General features: G+C 45.2%; 1 protein-coding gene across 1 annotated transcript; it reads right to left on the bottom strand.

The window, feature by feature from the left end:
• Positions 1 to 3,005: 3,005 nt before the first annotated feature.
• LOC124235871 (granzyme B-like) lies at positions 3,006 to 6,305 on the bottom strand. The gene is made up of 5 exons (XM_046654390.1): positions 6,132 to 6,305; positions 4,916 to 5,063; positions 4,279 to 4,414; positions 3,816 to 4,073; positions 3,006 to 3,177 (listed from the first exon to the last, which is right to left on the bottom strand). The coding sequence occupies exons 1-5, from the start codon at positions 6,184 to 6,186 to the stop codon at positions 3,034 to 3,036; spliced, it is 741 nt and encodes a 246-aa protein (XP_046510346.1). The 5' UTR covers positions 6,187 to 6,305; the 3' UTR covers positions 3,006 to 3,033.
• Positions 6,306 to 22,436: the final 16,131 nt, after the last annotated feature.

The following is a 22,436-nucleotide window of genomic DNA, read 5'->3' as shown; positions in this document are numbered from 1 at the left end:
GGTGGGGCAGGGGACACTTCCACAGACAAGGGGATTTGAAGGAGTCAGCATGATTAGGGTGCTGAGCCACCCCCATCCAAATGTGCCCCTGAGCAGACTTCAGCTCACCAAGAGAGGTGTTGGAATCCTTGTCACAGAATGGCTGCACAGCAGCCCAGAGGTTTCCTCTCCAGGGAGGTGTCTGAGCAGAAGCTCAGCTCTTGTTCAGGGATGCCAGGAAGTCATCACAGGGCAGGGGTTAGACTACATGTCAGGGCTCTTGCTGGCCTGGCTGTCAGGGCGCCTGGGCTCAGTCCAGGCTCTGTTCTAATTCTGTGGTGCCTTCAGTCAGCCACTGCCCCCTCCTGGGACTGTGTCCCTCACTCATCTCTCACAGGAGGAAGACCTGCAGCAGGGTTCTCAAACTTGTATCCAAACCACATAACCATTTCCTCAAAGTAAATGTGATATCTAAACAAGATATGCATGTGGCAGGGCAACCTTTCAGATATTATTTTTGTTTTGCTTTACGCATTTTCATTTTTGTCTGTTTCCATCAAGGAGCCAGGTTCTTAGTATGTCTTAGATGCAGGGATATTGTTTCAGCTCCAGGTCAGAAGCTGTGAGTCCTCACTGCTCTGCCCTTGTGAAAGTGCCCACAGTCATGAAGACACTCTGTTGGTTCCTGCTTTGTGCACAGCAAGGTGGGAAAGGCCATGCCTGTGAGGGTTACATGACTGCAGAGTATGTACCCCTTGTGGTGAGAGGGTAGTGCTGTGTGTGTTTGGAACAGGAGCTCAGAGCTGGAACGTATGCTCAGCTCCCAGGTCGTGCTCCATATGACATGAAAAGCCCTTGGAGAGATGGCTGCTGGGAGTGTTTCCTGAGCTGAGCCCAAGACAGGGAGATCCTCATTCAGCAAAGAATCCTGTACTCTATGTGTGGGCTCCAAGCCAAAAACCTAAAGTTGAAAAATAGGGTGGTCTGGAAACTATGGATGAAGCAGCAACCACGGTGGCCAAAAAAGCAGAGGCCTTTCTCCATTTTTCCAGAGTATGTAAACCTCCCTGATTCTGGTTTGATTCTCCACAGGCAGGAGGTACAGTAACCACAGGGATCATGTTTCCAGCCAGTCCAGTTGGATGGGTGTTTAGAGTCTGACTCTAATTGCCTGAGAGCAAATACGTAACACAGTTTTTCCTACCATCTGAATCTGTACAATGACATTCCTACCTGCTACATTTTTTTTAAGAGTGGCACCTGAGCTCACATCTGTCACCAATCATTTTTTCTTCTTCTTCTTGTTTTCTCGAAGCCCCCCAGTACATAGTTGTATATCATAGTTGTGGTCCTTCTGGTTGTGCTATGTGGGATGCCACCTCAGCATGGCCTGATGAGTGGAGCCATGTCTGCACCCAGCAGGTGAACTGGCAAAACCCTGCGCCGCTGAAGCTGAGCTTGCAAACTTAACCATTTGGCCATGGAACCAGCCCCCCTACCTCCCACTTTTAAGGCAAATGAATGTAGGGCTGCCCTCACTGCCCTTCTCCCTCCCTACGGGCTGCCCTCTCCTCTAGGTGAAGATGAGGCTCCAGTGGAGAGAATTTGGTGACTTCACCCCTAGAAAGTAAATGACTGATGTCATTTCCAAATCCCACACCTGCTGTTCTAGAGTCACATGTGCTCACGCTCACACGGACTGTGAACAGCAATAGAAACAGAACACAAGTACTTTATTCCTGTGGATTTCCCACGAGATCTAGGCCATGTGGGCTCATGTGAGGAAGGAGAGAGAGTTAGATGATTTGGGTGAAACTCACACTGTCAGTGTCACTTGGGTTCTGATGACAGAGTCTGTGTTAGGTCCACTGTGGATCCCCAGCGCCAGGCTCTTAGGAGCTCACTCAGTGTGTGTTTGTTTATTGATGGAAAAATTGTGCTTTCCAGTCCTATTGCAGAGAGGGCAGGGCTAACTCAAAAGGCTGAGACAGCCCTAGGTGGCCAGGGAGGGGTCTTAGCCTAGAGGCCAGCAATGAGTAAGAGGGACAGGCTGAAAGGGACTCAAGCTATCAAGCGACCAGGTGACCAATGCACTCTGACTACTTGGGGGACACTGGGCTGGATGTGAGGGGTTGAGCTGGCCTTGCCTGGTGAGAGATGGGGCAAGGGTTCTGGAGAGACAGCCTGCCTGCTGTGTCCTCCATGGGTCCACCTGTTGCCAGCACAAGCCTGGTGTCTTGTGCCCCTCTCCACCAGAGCATGACCTGGGCTGGCATCTCAGTGGAGGGGCCCTGTTGGAAGTCCATGGAGCACTGGGTGTCCTAAGCAGGAGGGTTACAAGGAAGGGGTCAGCTCAGATCAGACTTGTGTGGAGGGGACAGGAGTTGGTGGACTCTGAGAACAATCAGTGGAAAGTAGGGATGGAGAAGAAGGGGCAGCCCGGAGACTGGAGGGCAAGCTGGGCCCCAAGGTCACAGGAGGGCAGGGAGGAAACTCAGGCTGGGTGAGAACGAGGAGCTTCTCCAGAGACCCACCCTGACTCTGCACGAGCTCCCTGGCTGTGGGAGAGAACTGTCCTGCTCAGGCAGCCTCTCCCCTCCCTAGTGTCGGGGCTATGCCATTGAGCTGCAGCCCCAGGCTTGCCTGCTTGGTGTCCGGGACCCATGGTGTCCTCCCCCTTCCTCTCTGCCATATAACACAGGGAAGGAGATAAGAAGTTCACCCTGAGCCCATGACCAGAGAGGTTCATGTTTTCTCCTGATGGTGCTCAGCTGCAGCCCTGGCAGAAGGGCAGACCCAGAGAAAGGTGTGGGTCAGAAGGAGCTGGGGAACAGCTTTGCTTGAGGTTTGGGGGAGGTGGTGGTGGGAGGGGGAAGAGGAGGAAGCAGGAAACAGCAGATTTGTGTCATTGGCCTTCTAAGCACAGAGTAGGTGCCTGTGAATGAGGGTCAGTGAATAAACAAGAAACCAGCCCTTCCAGTCAGTTCAGAGACATTTATTTAGTTGCTGGGTGTTTCTGGATCAACTCCAGAGAAGGTTGGCTGGTTCCCAGAGTTAGAGGTTTTTCATGATTCTCTTTATCCAGGGCAGAAAACTCGAGACTTTGGTGAAGACCCCTGGAGGTTTCCCGTTGTTTTGTCCATAGGAGACAATGCCCTGGATCATGTTGTCACACACGAGAGGGCCCCCGGAGTCCCCCTGTGGACAGAGTCCAGGGAGGACTGACCCTCTGCTCCTGCCCACCTACATCCCACATGCCTTCTCAGTGAAGGCCACCTGGCCTGGTCTCCATGTGGGAGATCAGAGGGCACAGCAAGCCCCTGTGGGCCCCTCAGCTGCCCAGTCCTGACCCTGGACATTGTCATGGCTTCATTTCTCTCAGGGGGTGGCTCCTTCTCCTCCCCCAGGTCCCAGATCCTCTCCCATGAGGGCGCTGTGTGACTGTGCTTCGGTCTACCATTTAAGGACATGGAAGCAGGCAGGTGGGGCTGACAATCAGCTTGGAGGGTCAGCCATTTAACCAAGATGGGAGCCAGCTCTGAGGAGCCACCTGGGTTTACTGCTGCCTACCCAGGGAGCAGTTTTCTGGCACCTGTGCCCAGCGTGGGGCAGAGTGTTGCAAATTCATCTTTCAGGTGGAACACCATGTTTGGATGTATCTCAGGCCCCTGGTAGGCTCCCAGAAGGTCTGTGACTCCCCACTCTGCCTGCTCCGCTCTTCTCTTCCCGGCAGAAAGATCAGACGCTAGGGGGTGAAGGAGTCCCTATTGCTTGGGTCTCCAGGTCCCGAAACACCCCTCTCCCCAAAGCTGACCTAGGCAGATGCCCAGTCTCACCTTAAAGGAAGACTTCCTTTCCTTCGGGTCACCCACACAAAGCTGAGTGTTACTGTTGTAATTGCGTAAGTAGGATTCGCACACCCGGTCCTGCTGCACGGTCAGCTCCACCTCCTGCAGAGTGTCTGACCGTCTGCCATTTGGGGTGACTCTCCCCCAGCCTGCCACACTGCACACCTCTCCAGGCCTCACCTGAGTCTTGCCCCAGTGCAGGCTGAGGGGCTGCACAGCTGCAGTCAGCTTGGCCTTTCTCTCCAGCTGATGGGAAGAGGCAAGAAAGTCCAGCTCAGCCACTGTCCTCCTGGGCCTGGACACCGCGATGGGGCTGCACTGACTTCCTTCTCCCCTGAGCCACTGGGACTCATCAGGAGGCCAGGATGGGAAGGATGGGAGGGACAAATTGCAGTGGGAGGGGAAGAAACCTGGACCCAGGACAGCAAGAGCAGCAGGGAGGTTCCCTTACCTTTAGCAACATGATGTCATTGTTGAGGTTCTCGGAATTATAGTGTTGGGGGTGGATGGCTTCCCTCACAGAGATGACCTGCTTGGTCCTCTCTTGCTTCTTAATGTTGTGGGCCCCGAGGGTCACTGTCATTGAGCTACACGGAAAGCAGGGTGGGGATGTGGGAGGCATGAAGTCAAAGGAGATCCAGCCCGGGAGCCATGAAGGGCAAGTGACAGCTGGGGCAGGGCAGGGATGCCGGTAGGAGAAATCGAAACAACAGGAGTACTGGGCAGTGGGTGACTCTGAGAGGGATTCTGGGAGCTTTCTCTAGCCCTCAGGCAATATTGTGAAGGACTCTGAGTTTGCCTTTTGACCCTAGTGCATGGAATCATCTTCCACAGCTGCTTCATTTGACCAGTGTGGTCTCTCTTCTCAACTGGACCACTAGCTCTCACCTCTGACCCTTTGACCCCAAGCTGACCTGACCTATTCTCACTTTCCATCACCCAGGCATGCTCTCAGATGGCTCCTCTGATGAGCTCTCATGGCCTTGAGTTCCCAGGAGCCGGGGGAGCTACCCTGGGCTGCAGGCCCTGGGCAGAGAACAGGGGTCCCTTGGGGGTCTCAGGAGGGTTAATTGACTGTGGCACCTCACCTTCCCCTGCAGTGAGCCGCCGTCAGAACAAAGTCCTCTCGCACAAGGACACCGCCGCAGCTCTTCTCTTCTTTTTCAGTCACAGACAGAACAAATGCCATGTAGGGGCGGGAGTGGGGAGAGGCCTCATGTCCCCCGATGATCTCCCCTGAAGGAAAAGTCTTATCTACCTGTGCGCACCCAGAGAGTCCACCAGGCATGCGTCACCTTGACAGCTCAGGACTGCTGGGCATCTGGGAGCCCGAGATGGCCTGGAGTTGAGAGGCGCTTGGGTGGGGCTTTCCCTCTAGAAAAAGGAAGAGGAGCAGGCTTGGCCTGTGAATGTGTCCTCCACAGATAATTGGAGGTGAGCTTCTGCATCTTAGGGACAGCAAAGTCCTAGGGGCTCCTGAGAATTCCTCTCCTGACTTTGCTTTGTTTCAAGAGCCTGTATAAGGCCCTGTTGTCCTGTGATGTCTGGGATGATGCTGTTTCCAGTGGCCAGGACTGAGGTTTAGGGACCTAGATGTTGTCATAGCCTGTTTCCCATGGCCCGACGCATAGTGGGGGCCCAAAAGCTGTTTGTTGGCTGCATGAAGGAATGGCCCCCAATGGGCCTGAAGGAGAGTTTGTAGGGCCAGTGCTTGTGGGATTCTGGAAAGCAGAGAAGTTCAGGTCTGCAAACAGTGGCTCCATCCTGGAAAGAAGGGAGCTGCTAAAGACCTGGGAAGAAAAGCAGAGCTGGAGAAGGGACTGAGGGGCCTTGGGACTGAGCAAGGCACCAGCAGTCCTCTGGGGTCAGTAGTCCCACCAACTCCGGGGTCTGCAGAGCTCAGACTTCTCTCCTAAGCAGACGCTGAGGGGAGCATCTGTGTCATCCCAGACCTGGAAGCCAGGCCCACTCTGCCCTCCGCAGGGGAATTGATTATTTTCTCTTTTCCAGTTTCCCTCCCCTTCCAAGCACTTCCAGTTAAGTTCCACTTTGCAGATGGCAAACGTAGGGCCTAGGGAGGGAATAGCACCCACTGGCTCTTCTTGAGAACAGCCTTCTGCCCTGCCATTCCTGCTGGTAGCTTATCCAGCATCATACATGGGATTCTGAGGTGGGACGGGAGCTGGGATTCAGAATGTTGCTGGTGGATGGATGGATCAGGGATGTGCAGAAGGGGCAGGAGATCTGAGCCCACTGTGTTTGGGGGGAGGGGTTGGGCATCTGAGGGCGGGGATGGTCACTCACCTGCCTCTGCCCCAGGGGACAGTAAATATGCCAGCAGGAGCAGGAGAGGCTGCATCTTTCCAGGAAGGTTGCTGAGGTCGGGGAGGCTGGTGCTTCCTTGCTCTCTTTTATCCCCCAGGAGAGGAAGGAGGTACACGTGGGCTCAGTGACCTCAAGTCCCCCTGTGGTTGTGTGGTGCTTCATCAGAGACGGCTTTCTATGAGAGCTTCCCCGCCCCCACTCCTTCTGCCTGATGATGTCCTCTGGCTGGTTGTGTGAGAATCATGCAATGACCACATGAGAGCCCACAGTGGATGACTCAGGGCAGATCACCTGTTCCAGCCTAGAGCAGGAACCCAAGGGTACAAAGTGGAGACTGTGGGCTGTGGTATCGACAAGTAGAGGTATTGGAGCCCCGGAAACCTGAGTCTCCACTGATAGAACCAGCAGTGCCTCATTTCCAAGTTGCTAAGTCTATCAGGATGATTTGTTTAGCAGATGTGTTTTTGGGTCCTTCTCTGTACCATGACCAAACACATTGGAGGTGTCTCTCCTTCCCTTAGAGAGCTGTCTGTCTGGTGGAGGAGACAGAAACATCAGTGACCAGAGCACAGTATGGGAAGGGCCATAGCAGAGGGATGCAGAAGATGAGAACAAAGCATGGCCACCATCTACCAAATCCATGTAGCAACCCATGCATCAGCACAGCTTCCTTCCTAGGGGATTTTTAACATCTTTTTTAAGTTACAAATGCTCAGAGTGATAGAGTCCATCTCTCTTGTCCATGTTTTCAACAAAAGTCCTGCACTTGACATTTATTGGCCTAAATTAACAAATCATTATGACCCTAGGAATTTAACCCACTAATTGACTCAATCCTAGGTCAGTTTCCTTTGGGTAGGCTGGAGTCATTCCCACCCAAACCACATGGACTAAGACTGGGAAAGGGCTGAGTCCCCAAAGGAAGTTCAGATGACTAAATTGCCAATACCGTGTGAAGTGAGAAAGCTTACCAGGCAACCAAAGACCAGTAATTATCCTTTCAATATTCTGTGTTCTCCATCTAGAGAGCCACACTTCTGATGGAGCCGGCCTGGCACATCATAGACTCACATTCGCTCAACAAACTCTGCTGATGAACCCGCTATGATGGAAGTGAAGGACTGTTGTTTCTAACAGCCCAAGCCCAATCCTGTTCAGAGCACAGCTAAGCATATCTGAGCGCTTACGGCCTGGTGATTTAAGTTTCCCTCTTTACATTTTCTGTACTTTACAATTTTTCTACGAAGAATATTCTGTATCAAAATACCTTGATTCCGGTGTAAATATTCTCCTCATCAAACCAAGTACATTTATCAAATCTCTACCTTTTTGCACCTAGCTTACCCAGTAGTAGACATTTTAAGAATAAAATCACCTTCTGATTATAGTGGTGATAAATGTTCGATAAGAAAATTTGGAGACTAGAAAGGAACAATGCCACTCCTTTTCCTCTCACCAGCAGACAGCCTGATACTATGAGCAGTGCATTTTTAAATACTTGGGATCATATTATATACACAGTACAGTTTTCTTTTGTCCTCATTTAACTCTACAATTTAAGCATCTTCCTCATGCTCTTAAAAATCTGGTAGTCAGTATCGCTATAGTATTTCTTTCCCAGATACTAAAGAATTCAACATGCAACTATTTCCTAACATGTTGGAAAATTTTTAAAATGATTTAAGTGAAGAGGAAACAATTAAAATTACCTGATTTCCCATCACTCATTGATAATCATCTTTAATGTCTTGAAGTATGATCTAACATTTTTCTCTCTTGTATATCTGCATATTTTAAAATTCAAAGGGAGTTATGCTAAACATAACTCTATGACCCTTTATTAAAAATTGAGGTGAAATTCACATAACACACAGTTAAGTATTTTAAAGTACAACTCAGTGGCATTTAGTGCATTCAAAATATTGTGCACCTACCACCTCTCCCTACTTTTGAAACTTTTTCTTCACCCAGAAGAACAACCAAATGTACCCGGTAAGCTGTGGCTCCACAGCACAGTGAGTATCGAATCACTTTCCCTCCTCCCTCTCCCACCCCTGGTCCCACCCCCTGGCAGCCTATAATCTTCTTTCCATCTCTATGGATTTTCGCATTCTGGATACTTCATATAAAAGGAATCAAGCGGTATTTGACCTGTTGTATCTGGCTTCTTTCACTTAGCATAATGATTTTGTGGTCCATCCAAGCTGTGGCATGTATCAGTATTCATTTTTTTTAAAGGTAAATAGTACTCCTTTGTACACATATACTACAATTTATCCATTCATCTGTGGGTAGACATTTGGGTTTTTCCCACCTTTTGGCTATTATGTCTAATGCTGCTGTAAATATTTGTGTAGACATTTCTGTGTGGATCATATGTTTTCATTTCTCTTGGATACATACCTAGGAGCAGAATTTCTAGATCATATGGTAATCCTATGTTTACATTTTTGAGGAGCCATCAAATTACCTCATTACCTCAGTGGTTGCACCATTTTACATTCCCACCAGCAATGCACAAGGGTTCCCATTTGTCCACATCTTTGCCAACACTTATTTTTCTTTCTTTCTTTCTTTTTGATTATAGCCATTCAAATTGTTATGAAGTGATATTTCACTGTGGTTTTGATTTACATTTCCTTAATAACTACTGATGTTTGTATCTTTTCCTCTGTTTGTTTGTCATTTGTATATCTTGGGAAAATGTCAGTTCAAGTCCTTTGCCCATTTCTTAATTGAGTTCTTTGTCTTTTTGTTGTTGAGCTGTAAGAGTTCTTTATATATTCTGGATACTCAACCTTTATGAGATACATGATTTGTAAACATTTCCTCCCATTCTGTAGACTGTCTTTTCACTTTAGTGATACTATCTTTAGTACACAAAACTTTTTAATTTTTATGAAATCCAATTTGTCAAGTTTATCTTTTGTTGCTTGTGTTTTTGGTGTAAAATCTAAGAATCTAGTGCCAAATCAGAGGTCATGAAGATTTTCTCTATGTTTTCTTCTAAGAGTTTTATGGTTTAAGCTCTTGCATTTAGGCTGTTGATCCATTTTGAATTAATTATTGTGTATGGAGTTAGGTAGGGATCCAACAACATTCTTTTCATGTAGTTATCAGGTTGTACCAGCGCCATTTATTGAAGATAGTATTCTTTCCCCACTGAATGGTCTTGGCAACCTTGTCAAAAATCAGTTGGCCATAGATGTTCAGGTTTTTTACTCGGTTCGCAATTCTATTCTATTGTTCTAAATGTCTATACTTATGCAGTACCACACTGTTTTCGATTTCTGTCACTTTGTAGTAAGATTGGTTTTTGGAGGAAGATTAGCTCTGAGCTAACATCCGCTGCCAATCCTCCCCCTTTTTGCTGAGGAAGACTGGCCCTGAGCTAACATCCATGCCCATCTTCCTCTACTTTATACCTGGGATGCCTACCACATCATGGCTTGACAAGTGGTGTGTGGGTCCGCACCTGGGATCTGAACCGGTAAACCGCAGGCCACAGAAGCAGAACAAGCAAACTTAACCACTGCACCACTGGGCTGGCTCCAGCTTTGTAGTAAGTTTTGAAACCAAAAAGTATGAGTCCTCTAACTTTGTTTTCCTTTTGCAATATTGTTTTGGCTATTTGGGGCCCCTTGCAATTCCATATGAATTTTAGAATTGGCTTTTCCAGTTCAGCAAAAATGGCCTTTGGAGTTTTGATAGAGATGGCATTGACTCTGTAGGTGGCTTTGAAGATTATTGCCATCTTAACACTATATGTCTTCCAATCCATGAACACGCGATGTCTTTCTGTTGAATTAGTCCTTCTTCAATTTTTTTCAGCAAAGTTTTGTAGTTTTCAACATACAATTTGTTCACCTCCGTGGTTAAATTTAGTCCTAGGATTTTTGTTCTTTTAGATGCTATTGTAAAGGAATTGTTTTCTTATTTTCCTTTTTGGATTGTTCATGGCTGGTATATAGAAACACAAGTGATCTCCTACCCTACACATTTTTTAATTCATTTCTGATCTCCTATTCAGGTCTACTCCCCTTTATGTTGTTAATGTCATATTGATATCTTTATACATGTGTACCCATAAGTTTTACAATTATTGGTTGATGCATTTCTTATTTGATAATTATTTATTATTATGCATTTATGTATTTTAAATCATATAGGAAACAAAAAGAAGAGTTACAAACCCAGAGTAGACTAATACTAGCTTTTATATTTATCTTTGTAGTTCTTTTTACCAGAAATCTTTTTTCTTCATTTGGATTCAAGTTGCCATCTAATGCCCTTGTTTCAGCCTGAAGGACTCCTGTTAGCGTCTCTTGTAGGGCAGGTCTACTAATGATGAATTCCCTTAGCTTTTGTTTATCTGGGGATATCTGTATTTCTCCATTTTTTTGCAGGGCAATTTCACCAGATATAGAATTCTTGGTTAACAGGCTTTTTTTTCCTTTCAGTACTTTAACTATATCATCACACTGCATCCTGGCCTGCGTGATTTCTGATGAGAAATTGACAATCTTACTTTGAATCATATGTCCATAATAAGTCACTTCTTCTTGCTACTTTCTGTATTTACTCTTTATCTTGGCATTTGACAGTTTGATTATAGTGTATCTCAGTGTCGATCTCTGAGTTTGTCCTCCTTGAAATTTGTTGAGCTTCCTGGATTTGCATATTCCTATGTTTCACCAGATTTAGGAAGTTTTGGGCCATTATTTCTTCAAATATTTTTTTCTGATCCTTTCCTTTTTCTCCTTCTGGGACTCCCATAATGTATCTGTTAGTATTCTTGATAGTTTCCCATGGGTCCTTTAGGCTCTGTTCATTTTCTTCATTCTTTTTTCTTTCTGCTCCTCAGAGTGGATTCTTTTCTTTGCCCTGAAAGTTCATTGATTCTTTCTTCTGCCTGGTCAATCTATTGTTGAATCTCTCTTGTGGAATTTTCATGACAGCTGTTGTACTTTTTAGCTTCTAAATTATAATTTCTGTATATCTATGGATAGTATCTACATTTTCATACATTGTTCTTGATTTCCTGAGTTCCTTTCATATTTTCCTTTACTTCTTTGAATATTTTAAAGACAGCCAATTTACATTTTGTCTTATATGAACAATGTGTGTGCTTCTTCAAAATGTTTTCTGTCAATTTATTTTTCCCCCCTGTGAATGGATCATATTTTTTTGTTTCTTTGTGCCTGCAATTTTCCAAGAAAAGTGGGAATATTGCATATTGCAATGTGGTAGCTCTGGAAATAATGCTGTCCCTCTGCCCCAGGGATGGGCATATTTCTTGTAGAGTGGTACAATTATCCATTTGTTTAGTGACTTTTCCAAACTTTTTTGCAAGGACTATGTTCCTTCTTTGTGTGGTCACTGGAGTCTCTGTTACCTTATCTCTATCTAGTTGTGTCTGAGAAAACTGCTTCAATCTCTGTCAAGACAAGAAGCAGAGAAATATTTCAGAATACAGTTCATGGCTTCAAGTGGTGTTTGCAGTCACGAGTAACAAGTCAATCCCTTGATAAGACAAGGTATGACAGGGTCAACAGAGCACGGCACTATGGAAACTTTATTTGCTCTGTTTCTGGGGTGACTGGTGGTCATTCTGCTGACTGGAAGCTAGAAACTTCAGGGCTTTATGTCCACTCCAGCCCAACATGACTCTCCTTGGAATTGCTAGAGTTCCCATAATTTCATTAATCACTACCATGCTTTAGTATATTTGGAAAGCACCAGCTCCTCACACAGGAAGGAGAGGTTAGAGGAGGACATGAAACCCCTGAGTCTCCGGCCCTGCCCTTTCCCATCATCCTCATTCCTGACCCTCACCCAACTTGGGTTGGTTGTTTAACAGTGAGGCTAGGGCCCTGAACTTAGCCACCTTGACAGGATAGACTGATTAGCCTAAGAATGGAGGGAGTGGGAAATTCAAGGAAAATTTTCTTTTAACCTCAATGGCTAGTCAAATGGCCAAGGTCATGGAAGAACCTCCTCACAAATCCAGAAGTTGTAATACAAATTTAAGGGAGTGGAAAGCTCAGTGAGGAGGCAGACATGTTGAAAAGCGTATAATACAGGCGCCTTCCTAGAAAGAATCCTACCTGGAAGAAGTCTCAGTGGAGAGACTAAATTTCTTCTCAGATTTGACCAAATAGAGAAAGACCAAAAGATGGTGAAAAGCATTTATGACTTGTAATTTTAAGAAGCTGTGTTGAAGTGAAAGTTGATAATAAAAATATATCTAGAAAAGAAGATATGATTCTTCAGTTTGTTGAACAAATGAGTCAATAATATCCAATGTCATAATGTCGGCTGATATTTATTGATCACCATCACAGATCCTCGCCCCACCATCTGAGTTCCTACCGATGTTTCTTCCATTTCACAAATGAGGAAGCTAAGACCCTGAGGAGCTAAGGGACTTCCTCCACATGACTCAGCTCATGAGAATGGAGGGGACGTGGGATGAGAATGCAGGGATCCGATTCCAAAGTCTGGGATCTTGCCCACACCTCTACAGCTTAACCCTATCATACAGTGTTCAAGGAATCCGGGGGGAAATTTAAGGAGGTGCTGAGGAGTAAAAGTTTCTGTCTATATCTTTAATATGTGACTCTAGTTCTCTTAGAAAAGAAAGCTTCCTCAGTGTCGACCATACTGTGATGGAAATTCCATCATATTGTGATGGAAAATGTCCTTGACATCACACAATCCCTTTGCTTTTATTCTTCATTCTCCTGATTTTCTTCCCTGACGTGTAAGAGAATGTCATGCTTGGCCCATGAGGGGCAATCCCCTTGGGCCTTAGCCTCTTACCGAATCACATCTAGTACTTATTGGATGTGGACAGGGCCATTCCTTGCAGCAATGACAATGGCACAATGACATGACATTCCTGCACTCATACATGGAATTTGAGTTTGCTGCTATAAACCACTTTCCCTGAGTCTGATCATTCTCTTAAGTTCAGCCTGAAATCTGAACCTACAAGCATAAAGGGCCCGAGGTGATTTCATTTGACCATGAGACTCAGCCATGCTCTTGAGAATAGATTCCTGCCTCAGGTAGGAGTTGTCTCTACATTCCTATTAGGAAGCTGGGATGATATTTAGAATTTCTGGGGTGTTTCCAGGGCATCAAAAACAGTTTTCAGGGAAAGATGTGTCAGTGAAGGAGAACCTAGGTTATGTGTGGGAGTGGGGAAGATTGTACTTCCCTTTTGCCTCTGTAGTGGTAAGGATAAGGGAGAGAGGGCAGGATTGGGGAGAGAAAAATGTCTATAAGACAGATATAAATTTATGAGATTCCCAAAGTTTTGGTAACCACTAGAACACCCTTTAATTTCTCCTTGTTGCCTACTCTAATCATTGCCCAGCCACCAACAAAGAGCAATGTGTGGATGTTGGGTTGGGGATAATTCAGTAAAGCTCTGGTGTGGGTCAATGTCTGGGGTGAGAGTAGACAGAGGACTATAGAGGAAGGGGGAGGAGAAGTGGGCTTGGGTGAGAACAGTGTGCCCACCTCCTCCCAACTGGGGGCAGGTGTTGACCGCACTTCTGGGTGGGAGCAGGTTGGAAGGGAGTGATGTTCTGGGTTGTGATGTCAGTTTTGATGTGACCTTGGATCACACTCAAGACTCCTCTCCCCCAAATCTCTACCTGAGAGTCTTTAACTCCCCAGTAATTTAGCCCACCTAGGCCATTTCCTTTCCCCAAAGCATTCATTCCCACAGGGCCTAAAGGTCACACCTTAACCTTCTTGAGTAAATAAGTTCTTTCTTCTCCCATCTCACTCAGGGGCTAGTGCTGTGTGCTTTCTTACTGTGTCGTTACCGGATGTGGCAAATGGTTTGGTTTGGGGTAGATAAGTGGGGTGCTGCTGAATCATTTACGAGAACCTCTAGTATATGCGTGCAAAATTGGTGGGTCTTTGTCTTTCTTTCTGTCTCATGGTTCAGCGTAGATATAAGGAAGTGTTATATTTGCAGAATATAATTCACACCTAAGAATTCTCGTGTCATGTCTCCTATCTGTCCTCCAGTCTTGACATGACATTTGCTATTAGTAGGGCCCCCGCCCCCCACTGCAATTAAACTTCTATTTCTGACCAAGTACTAGGAAGTAGCACTGGAACCACATGTGGGCAAAGCAGAAGATCTGGACCATTCTAGCCAGCCCTTCAAAGGCTGCACATGAGAAATTAGGAATTGTAGAAACCTGCTGGGCCACTGAGAGCATTTTACCCTTCAACCTGCTGCAGAATAATTTACTGAGATACCAAAGACTATTATTCTCTCTGTCCTCTCTCTGGCTGAATTTGCCAGAACCTCCAGCATATGATTGCAACACTCTAAACATTTTTAATGTTGCCTTGTCTCAGGTTCCTATGCCTGGAAAATGGAGGATGGACCTGTTACTGGACCACACTTAATTCATGAAGGCACTGAACTCCACCACTGAGGGTTTTAGGAGTCAGCTTTCTGGCCCCCTGGTGATGAAATGTTAAGACTTTGGCTGAGCAGCTCTGAGCATCTTAAATACCTACACATAAATACCTAGTCATGAGTGACGTTCGATAACTCCTGAGGAGATGATGGGGACCAGAATGAGTGTGATTAGCATTGGCTTGTGTCTTTGGCTTGGCCCTTGCCTCCCAGAAATCTCATCTTTCCTGAAGTCTCACGGGGGCAGGGAAGTTAGACATTTTTGTTGACCCCATAGAGGATATAACAGATAAGAGGCAGAAAGCCTTGTCCCAAGAGGGTGCCACCCTGGGCTCTGCTGAGTGTCTCAAAAGAGAGGGTCCCCACTGGTAAACCAACTCCCAGCAGACATGTGTAGGAAAAGATGGGTGGGGGAGGGGGTGTGCATCATGCTATCTTCAAATGGGTCTTTATTTGGTCTCTGCTTTTTAACACAATACAGCTTGGGGGAAATCAGGGAAGAGAGAAGGCCAAGGGCATTACTATGAATCCACACCTCACTATGTTCCCAGGCATATGTGATTCATATATGTGATCTCACTGAATTCTCCACTTTCTGCATGGGCATTCTCAGGAATCACATTGCAAAATGAAATAGACCCAGAGAAATTAAATGATGTGCTCAAGGTCACATGGTTACAGAAAATGTGTACACACACATACATGCACAGCACGCATGCATGCCCAGCTGCAAACTCTCTTTTATATCACTCTAAGAGGTGGTGGAAGCCACAGCGGGCAGATGTTAGCTCAGCAAAGGAGAGTGTTCTGACAATCAGAGTTCTCCTAGAATGGCACTCAGGTGGCCCAGGAGCTTCCTCTCCAGGGAATTGTTGCGAGAGAGGCTGGCACACAGATTCCTCAGGGGCCAGGGAGGTTATCTTGGGTGTAGACATAAGATCACTTAAAACTTTGCAGCTCTGAGCCTTTATCTCTCAGTTGAGGACGACCTGACCTGGAGCTTAAGAGCCCTCAGCTCCTGCTCAGTCATATCAATTTCTGGGCCTCATGTCCTCCTCTAACATAAGAGCATCGGGCTACAGCAGAGGCTTTGTAAACATTGTTAGCCATGGAAATCTCTCTCAAATGGGTTATGTGTGTGCCAGGGTAGCTTTTTGAAATCACATTTCCATACCTATACCTGTATCTACACATATGTACATAGACACATGTATGCATATTTCACATATGATACACACTGAAATATATGTCTGTATGTGTTCATATATATTTGTGTATCATATATATTTGTGTGTGTATAGTCGTGTATTTTTCTTTGTTTTGTTCCCTTCCTTTTCTCTTTCTGAGCATGATCTTGGAATATCTTTGCTTCAGGAGGATTTTCAGCCCTCAGACCAAAGCTGTGTGAACACAACTGTTCTCCCCATGTTATGAAAGTGGCCAAGATCGTTAAAATATTCTGCTGCAGAGGTCTTTGTGGCAATAAGATGTGAGAAGGCACACCTGCCAGGGTGACGAGAACCCAGAGGGAGATCTTACCACATGTGAAAGTGAGTCTGCTGTGTGTGTGTTTTGGTCGGGGGATATTCATCTACTGCTGTGATTGGACTGAACTCTAAAGCCAGATAAGCATCAAGATCTGGGAGGGGATTCCTGACCTGCATGCCCAGCTCCACTGACTAGGCCCATGGGAACCAGTGTCAACACAGAGGCTTTTATCACACATGTGGCCTCCAAGTTAAGAGCTGGCCAATTTTGAGGGTCACTGTGACCTTGAATGCTAAGGAGCAGTAACCATGGTGGCCTGTGGGTTGGAGGCTGTTCTCCATTTTTCTGGCACCACGTGAGCCTCCCTGATCTGGTGTGATTTAAGGAAGATAAGGAACTGGGGTATGTCTTCCAAGTCAGTGTTTGTACTGAACTTTCTACCCATAGGGCACCCTAGATGTAAACCATAAAGAAATGGCTGTCCTGGTTGTGTTTTCCTCCTTGTATCTCTCTTCCATCCAGAGGTGGGGCTCCACTGACCACAGGACTGGAAACTTCATTTCTAATCCCAAACATGCTGTTCAGGAGACAAATGTGACAGTGCATGTGAAAACTGGAAGTGGTAAGACAGATGGATGTTGTTATTCTCTGACAAGATGATTTTCACTTGTTTGGATTTCCCCCGCAGATTCAGAGCAATCTGACCAGCCTGGACAAGAAAGGAGACTTGGGGAAATTCTGATGAAAGTCCTTTGGGCTGTAAGTTTCATGAGGGTAGGACTGGTGTCTGCCACGTTCACTTCTGAGCCTCCAGTGCCTGGCACATAGCGGGTGCTTGATATTCGTTTGCTTGCTGATTGATGGCAAAAGTAATTCTGATCAGTCCCTCTGCAAAGACTCCCTCCCTTACTTGACTGGCAGCTATAGCCCAGGTGGGCAGCAAAAGTCTGAGGGCAGAAGCCAGGTTACCACAGGTGACAAAGAGACAGGCTCTGAGTGAATGGTCTATGAGCCAATTCTAGCCCATAGGGGCCATGGGGCTGGATGTGAGGAGCTCATCCAGGAAGAGGTGTGGAAAAGCAGCAAGCTGGCTCATAACACAGCAAGGGTTTATGAGGAGGTGGTGGGAGGTGGGAGAGAGGAACATGCTGAAAACTGTGGAGAAACGTAAGCAGAGGCTAGCCTGCCCACAGCTGGTACCCAGTGACTGTTGTTCAACAAATAGAAGAGAAATCAGTCATTTCCATCTAATTATTAAGGTCATGGCAGCCTCCATGCAGGGAGGTCTGCACTCTTCCCCAAGAAAATGGTCAGTCAAAGAAGGGGCTCTCCTTGATCTCTTTCTCCAGGACAGAAAGCTCAGGATCTTGGTGAAGACCTGCGAGGGTTCCATTTTTCATCCAAAGGAGACCATGCCCTGGGCAGCATTGTTACACAGGAGGAGCCCCCAGAGTCTCCTGTACGCAGAGGAAGGGAGGACTGTGCTGGGCTCCATGTGGTCCTGCTCTCCCCATCTCCCCGAGGTGAGTGGTCTCTGTTTGGGTCTGTGTGGGAGATCAGGGGCAGTACTGGGGTCCAGCCCTGGCCTCGAGTGTTCTCCCAGCTTGACCCTGGCCTAGCCCCTGCCCACTGAGCTTCTGTGAGGCTGCACCTCTGGAGCTGCTGCCTGGCTTTACGCAGGCCATGCTGTCACACAGGTGTGAGCTTGAACTTGGCTCACTGGGGCTAATCCCCGGCTTGGGGATGCAGAGCCTTGGAGAAATGGCCACCATTTTCTTCACACAAAGGCGTAGTTTAATACCCAGTAGCCACATGGTGAGAGTCCTGAGGGGGTGCCTGTCCATACTTATAGCTGTCAGTGGGGGTGGCTTTTTCTGAGGCTCTGTATTACTTTCCTATGGCCACTGCAACACATTCTCACCAACTTGATGTCTCTAAAGGGTGGAAATGTATTCCCTCACAGTTCTGGAGGCTAGAAATCCAACATAAGTTTCCCAGGGAATTTGTTTCTTTCCTCTTCCAGCTTCAGGAACTGCATTTCTTGGGTCACAGCCCCTTCTTTCACCTTCAAAATACACAAAAATATAATTCAAGGAAATACAAATAAGCCGAATTAGCAGGAAAAAAATAGCATTATCTAATATTCGTCGCCTACTTACTACCGCCACCAACATTTTCCTGTCTATTTTAATAGGTATTTTACTATGGAAATATGTATACTTCATAAAATAAAAAAGGGATAATGTTACACATAAGATTTTCCCCTTGTTTTATTGAGGTATAATTGACATATAGCACTGCGTACGTTTAAAGTATACAACACAATGACTTGAATTGCGTATATTGTGAAATAGTCAACACAATGATTTAGTTAACATCCATCATCCTTCTAACATGATTTGTCTTGGTCTCTGCAGTGCAGGGGGTGCTTCAGCCTCGGTCCTCTGTTCTAAGATTTTCTCAGTGGTGTTATGTTCGTGAATAGTTGTTGGTTGTTCTTCTCATGAAGGGGAGCAAATTCAGGAATGACCTATGTTGCCATCTTGGTGACATTGCTCTCCCACACATGAGATTTTGTAACCTGCTTCTATCACTTGGTCATATATGGCTGTCAGGAAATGCTAGTCATCATTTCAATGGCTGCTTCTATTTTGTCATTTGCATGTGGTATATGAACTTACAACAATTTACTTACTGATGCTCTTTTTGCTTTAGTTCAAGGTTGCTCTCATTTTTAAACTTTTTGCCAGTATATACCACATTGCAATGAACAACCTTTAAGTACTTGTCCCATTTTCTGAGAATAAGTACATAAACTGGGTTTGCTAGTTCAAAGCATACTTGCATTTTTAATAGATTATTCCATGAATTATGTTTTCTATTTTTTTATTTACTTTTTTTAATTTTTATTTTTTTTGGATGTACATCATATTTCGAATTCTGTATACATTACATCATGTTCACCAACCGAACACTAATTATAGTGCATCCCCTCACATGTGACCCTAATCACCCCTTTTGCCCTCCCCCCTCTCTCCTTCCCCAATGGTAACCACCAGTCTAATCTCCAGTGCTATGTGTTTTTTTTTTTTTTTTTTGTCGTTTTTGTCTTCTACTTATGAGTGAGATCATATGGTATTGGACTTTCTCCTTCTGACTTACTTCACTCAGCACAATACCCTCAAGGTCCATCCATGTTGTCACAAATGGCCAGATTTCATCATTTCTATGGCTGAGTAGTAGTCCATCATGTGTAAATACCACATCTTCTTTATCTATTCATCCCTTCAGAGGCACCTAGGTTGCTTCCATGTCTTGGCTATTATGTATAATGCCACAATGAACATAGGGGTGCAAGTATCTTTATGCCTTTGTGTTTTCAAGTTCTTTGGATAAATACCCAGCAGTGGAATAGCTGGATCATATGGTAGATCTATCCTTAATTTTCTGAGGATACTCCAAACTGCTTTCCATAGTGGCTGTACCAGTTTTCACTGCCATCAGCAGTGAACAAGTGTTCCCTTCTCTCCACACCCTCTCCAACATTTGTTGTTTCCTGTCTTGTTAATTATAGCCATTCTGACCAGAGTGAGGTGATACCTCATTGTAGTTTTGATTTGCATTTCCCTGATAGCTAATGATGTTGAGCATCTTTTCATATGCCTGTTGGCCATCAGTATATCTTCTTTGGAGAAATCTCTCTTCAGATCTTTTGCCCATTTTCTAACTGGATTGTTGGTTTTCTTGTTGTTGAGCTGTGTGAGTTCTTTGTATATTTTGGATATTAACCCCTTATCTGATATGTGGTTTGCAAATATCTTCTCCCAATTGTTAGGTTGTCTTTTTGTTTTGTTGATGGTTTCCTTTGCTGTGCAGAAACTTTTTAGTTTGATGTAGTCCCATTTTTTCATTTTTTCTTTTGTTTCCCTTACCTGGTCAGACATGGGACTTGAAAATGTGCTACTCAGACCAAAGTCATAGAGCATACTGCCTAGCATTTTTTTGACTTACTGCACACATTAGCAAATTGCTATCTAGGGAGAGGGTGGAGCAAAATGGCAGGGTGAGCTGACCCGGGACTCTCTCCCCTCCAAACCACAACAAAGCATTGGAATAACTGAATTTCAGCCAATAATCCTAATGCCAGACCATCAGAAAACTACAGAAACATGACCACAGAGGACGGAGAGGCTGCAGCCGGCCTCGGAGGAGCTGTAATGGGACCAGAGATCACTTCACTCCCTCCCCTAGAGACTGGGATCACTGCCACAGGTGAGGGAAGGAGTGGGGAAGGGGCCGTGTGACCAGGGATCATCCAGGACTCCCGCAGCCACTGCAGTGGAAACCTGCTGATGGGGGAAAGCTTCCATGCATGAGGACCCATCAAACCAGGGCCCCGGTTGACCAGAGAACGAGAGCTGGTCAGAATCCAGTTCGGTGGGCGAGAGAAAGTGCCCCTCCTCCCCAACCCGCGCTGAGCATGGCCATCTTGCCTGAAGGCGGAGAGCTCTGAACACATGGCTCTCATCCCCCATCTACTGGCAACAGGCTGTAACTGCAACCGAATACTATAATCATCCGCAAAAACCACTCCTCTACCATCTAGCAATTTATAAAAGCTCCAGACAAGAGGGAAAACAATAAAAGCACAGAATTAAGTCCTGAGGACTTGGAAATAGGTAAACTAAGTGAAAATGAGTTCAGAGTAGCTATCATCAAAAAACTCAATGAGGTAGAGGGAAAGATAGAGAAACAAGTCAAGGAGTTCTGGAGTTACTTCACAAAACAGATTGTAACTATAAAGAAGAATCAAACAGAAATACTAGAGATGAAAAATACAATGGATCAGATAAAACAGAATAAGGATACCCTGAATGCCCGTGTAGATACCATAGAGGAGCAAATTAGCATAATCGGAGATAGACAGGCTGAATGGCTCCAGACAGAGGAAGAAAGAGAACTAAGAATTAAAAAGAATGAGGAAAATATCAGAGAAATAGCGGATTCAATGAAGAGAAATAATTTAAGTATCATCGGAATTCCGGAGGGCTTGGAAAATGAAAATGGAGCAGAAAGTGTCCTAAATTAAATTATAGAAGGGAACTTCCCAAATCTAGGGATTGAGGGAGAAATGTGTGTTGAGGAAGCTTTCAGATCTTCTAGATTTGTGGATGTAAAAAGACCTACTTCAAGGCATATAGTAGTAAAAATGGCAAAAATGAAAGACAAAGAAAGAATACTCAGGGCAGCAAGACAGAAGATAATAACCTACAAAGGAACTCCTATCAGACTTTCAGCGAATGTCTCTACAGAAACCTTACAAGCTAGGAGAGACTGGAGTGATATCTTAAAAACTTTACAAGATAAAAATCTTCAGCCAAGAATACTCTATCCAGCAAAAATATCCTTCAGATATGAAGGAGAAATTAAATCTTTTCCAGACAAACAAAAGTTAAGGGAATCTGTAACCAAAAGTCTTCCATTACAAGAAATCCTCAAGAAGGCTCTCTTACCTGAAAAAAAGAAAAAAGGGACAAAGGGGTCACAAGCCACAGAGTAGGGAGACAGATTGATAGAACCAGAATAGGATAGCAAATATTCAACTATAGCATTAGGATAAAGGTAAGGAAACCACCAAAGTAAAGACGATCTTATCACTCTGATTACAAACTCATAACACGAGTTGGAATAAGGGATGAAAATAATAATTTAGGAGGGGAAGAGCAAAGGGACTAAATCAGTCTAGGCCAAGTAAGTAAGAGACCACCAGAGAATAGACTATATTATACATGAGACTCAAAATACAAATTTCACGGTAGCCACTAAACTAAAAAACAGAACAGAGCCACAAAACATAAATAAGGAAAAATCTAAGAAACCCAGCATAAGAAATTGCAGAAGTCAATGGGTAGGCTAAAACACACAGGACGAGAAACACAGGTAAGGCAGGAAAACCAGATAACGAGTGACAGAATGACATCATTAAGCCCACATGTATCAATAATCACCCTCAATGTAAATGGATTGGAATCTCCAATAAAAAGACACAGAGTGGCAAAATGGATTAAAGAACAAGATCCAACAATTTGTTGCCTCCAGGAAACACACCTCAGCTCCAAGGACAAACACAGGCTCAGAGTGAAAGGGTGGAAGACAATACTTCAAGCTAATAGCAAGCAAAAGAAAGCAGGTGTTGCAGTACTTATACCAGATGAAACACATTTCAAAATAAGGCAGGTAAAGAGAGGCACAGAGGGATAATATATAATGATCAAAGGGACACTTCATCAAGAAGAAATAACGCTTATAAATATCTATGCACCCAACACAGGAGCACCAAAGTTCAT

The sequence above is a fragment of the Equus quagga genome, chromosome 2, assembly GCF_021613505.1.
Source record: "Equus quagga isolate Etosha38 chromosome 2, UCLA_HA_Equagga_1.0, whole genome shotgun sequence".
In the NCBI taxonomy this organism is placed as follows: Eukaryota; Metazoa; Chordata; class Mammalia; order Perissodactyla; family Equidae; genus Equus; species Equus quagga.
Note: the sequence above shows the minus strand (reverse complement) of the source record. Positions and strands in the feature narration are given on the sequence as shown.

Coding starts and splice junctions, on each gene's coding strand:
- LOC124235871 (XM_046654390.1), bottom strand. CDS start 6,186: ATGCAGCCTCTCCTGCTCCTGCTGGCATATTTACTGTCCCCTGGGGCA. Junction 4,074..4,278: donor ATGACATCATGTTGCTAAAG/GTAAGGGAACCT, acceptor TCTTCCCATCAG/CTGGAGAGAAAGGCCAAGCT. Junction 3,178..3,815: donor AAAGGAAGTCTTCCTTTAAG/GTGAGACTGGGC, acceptor CTCTGTCCACAG/GGGGACTCCGGGGGCCCTCT.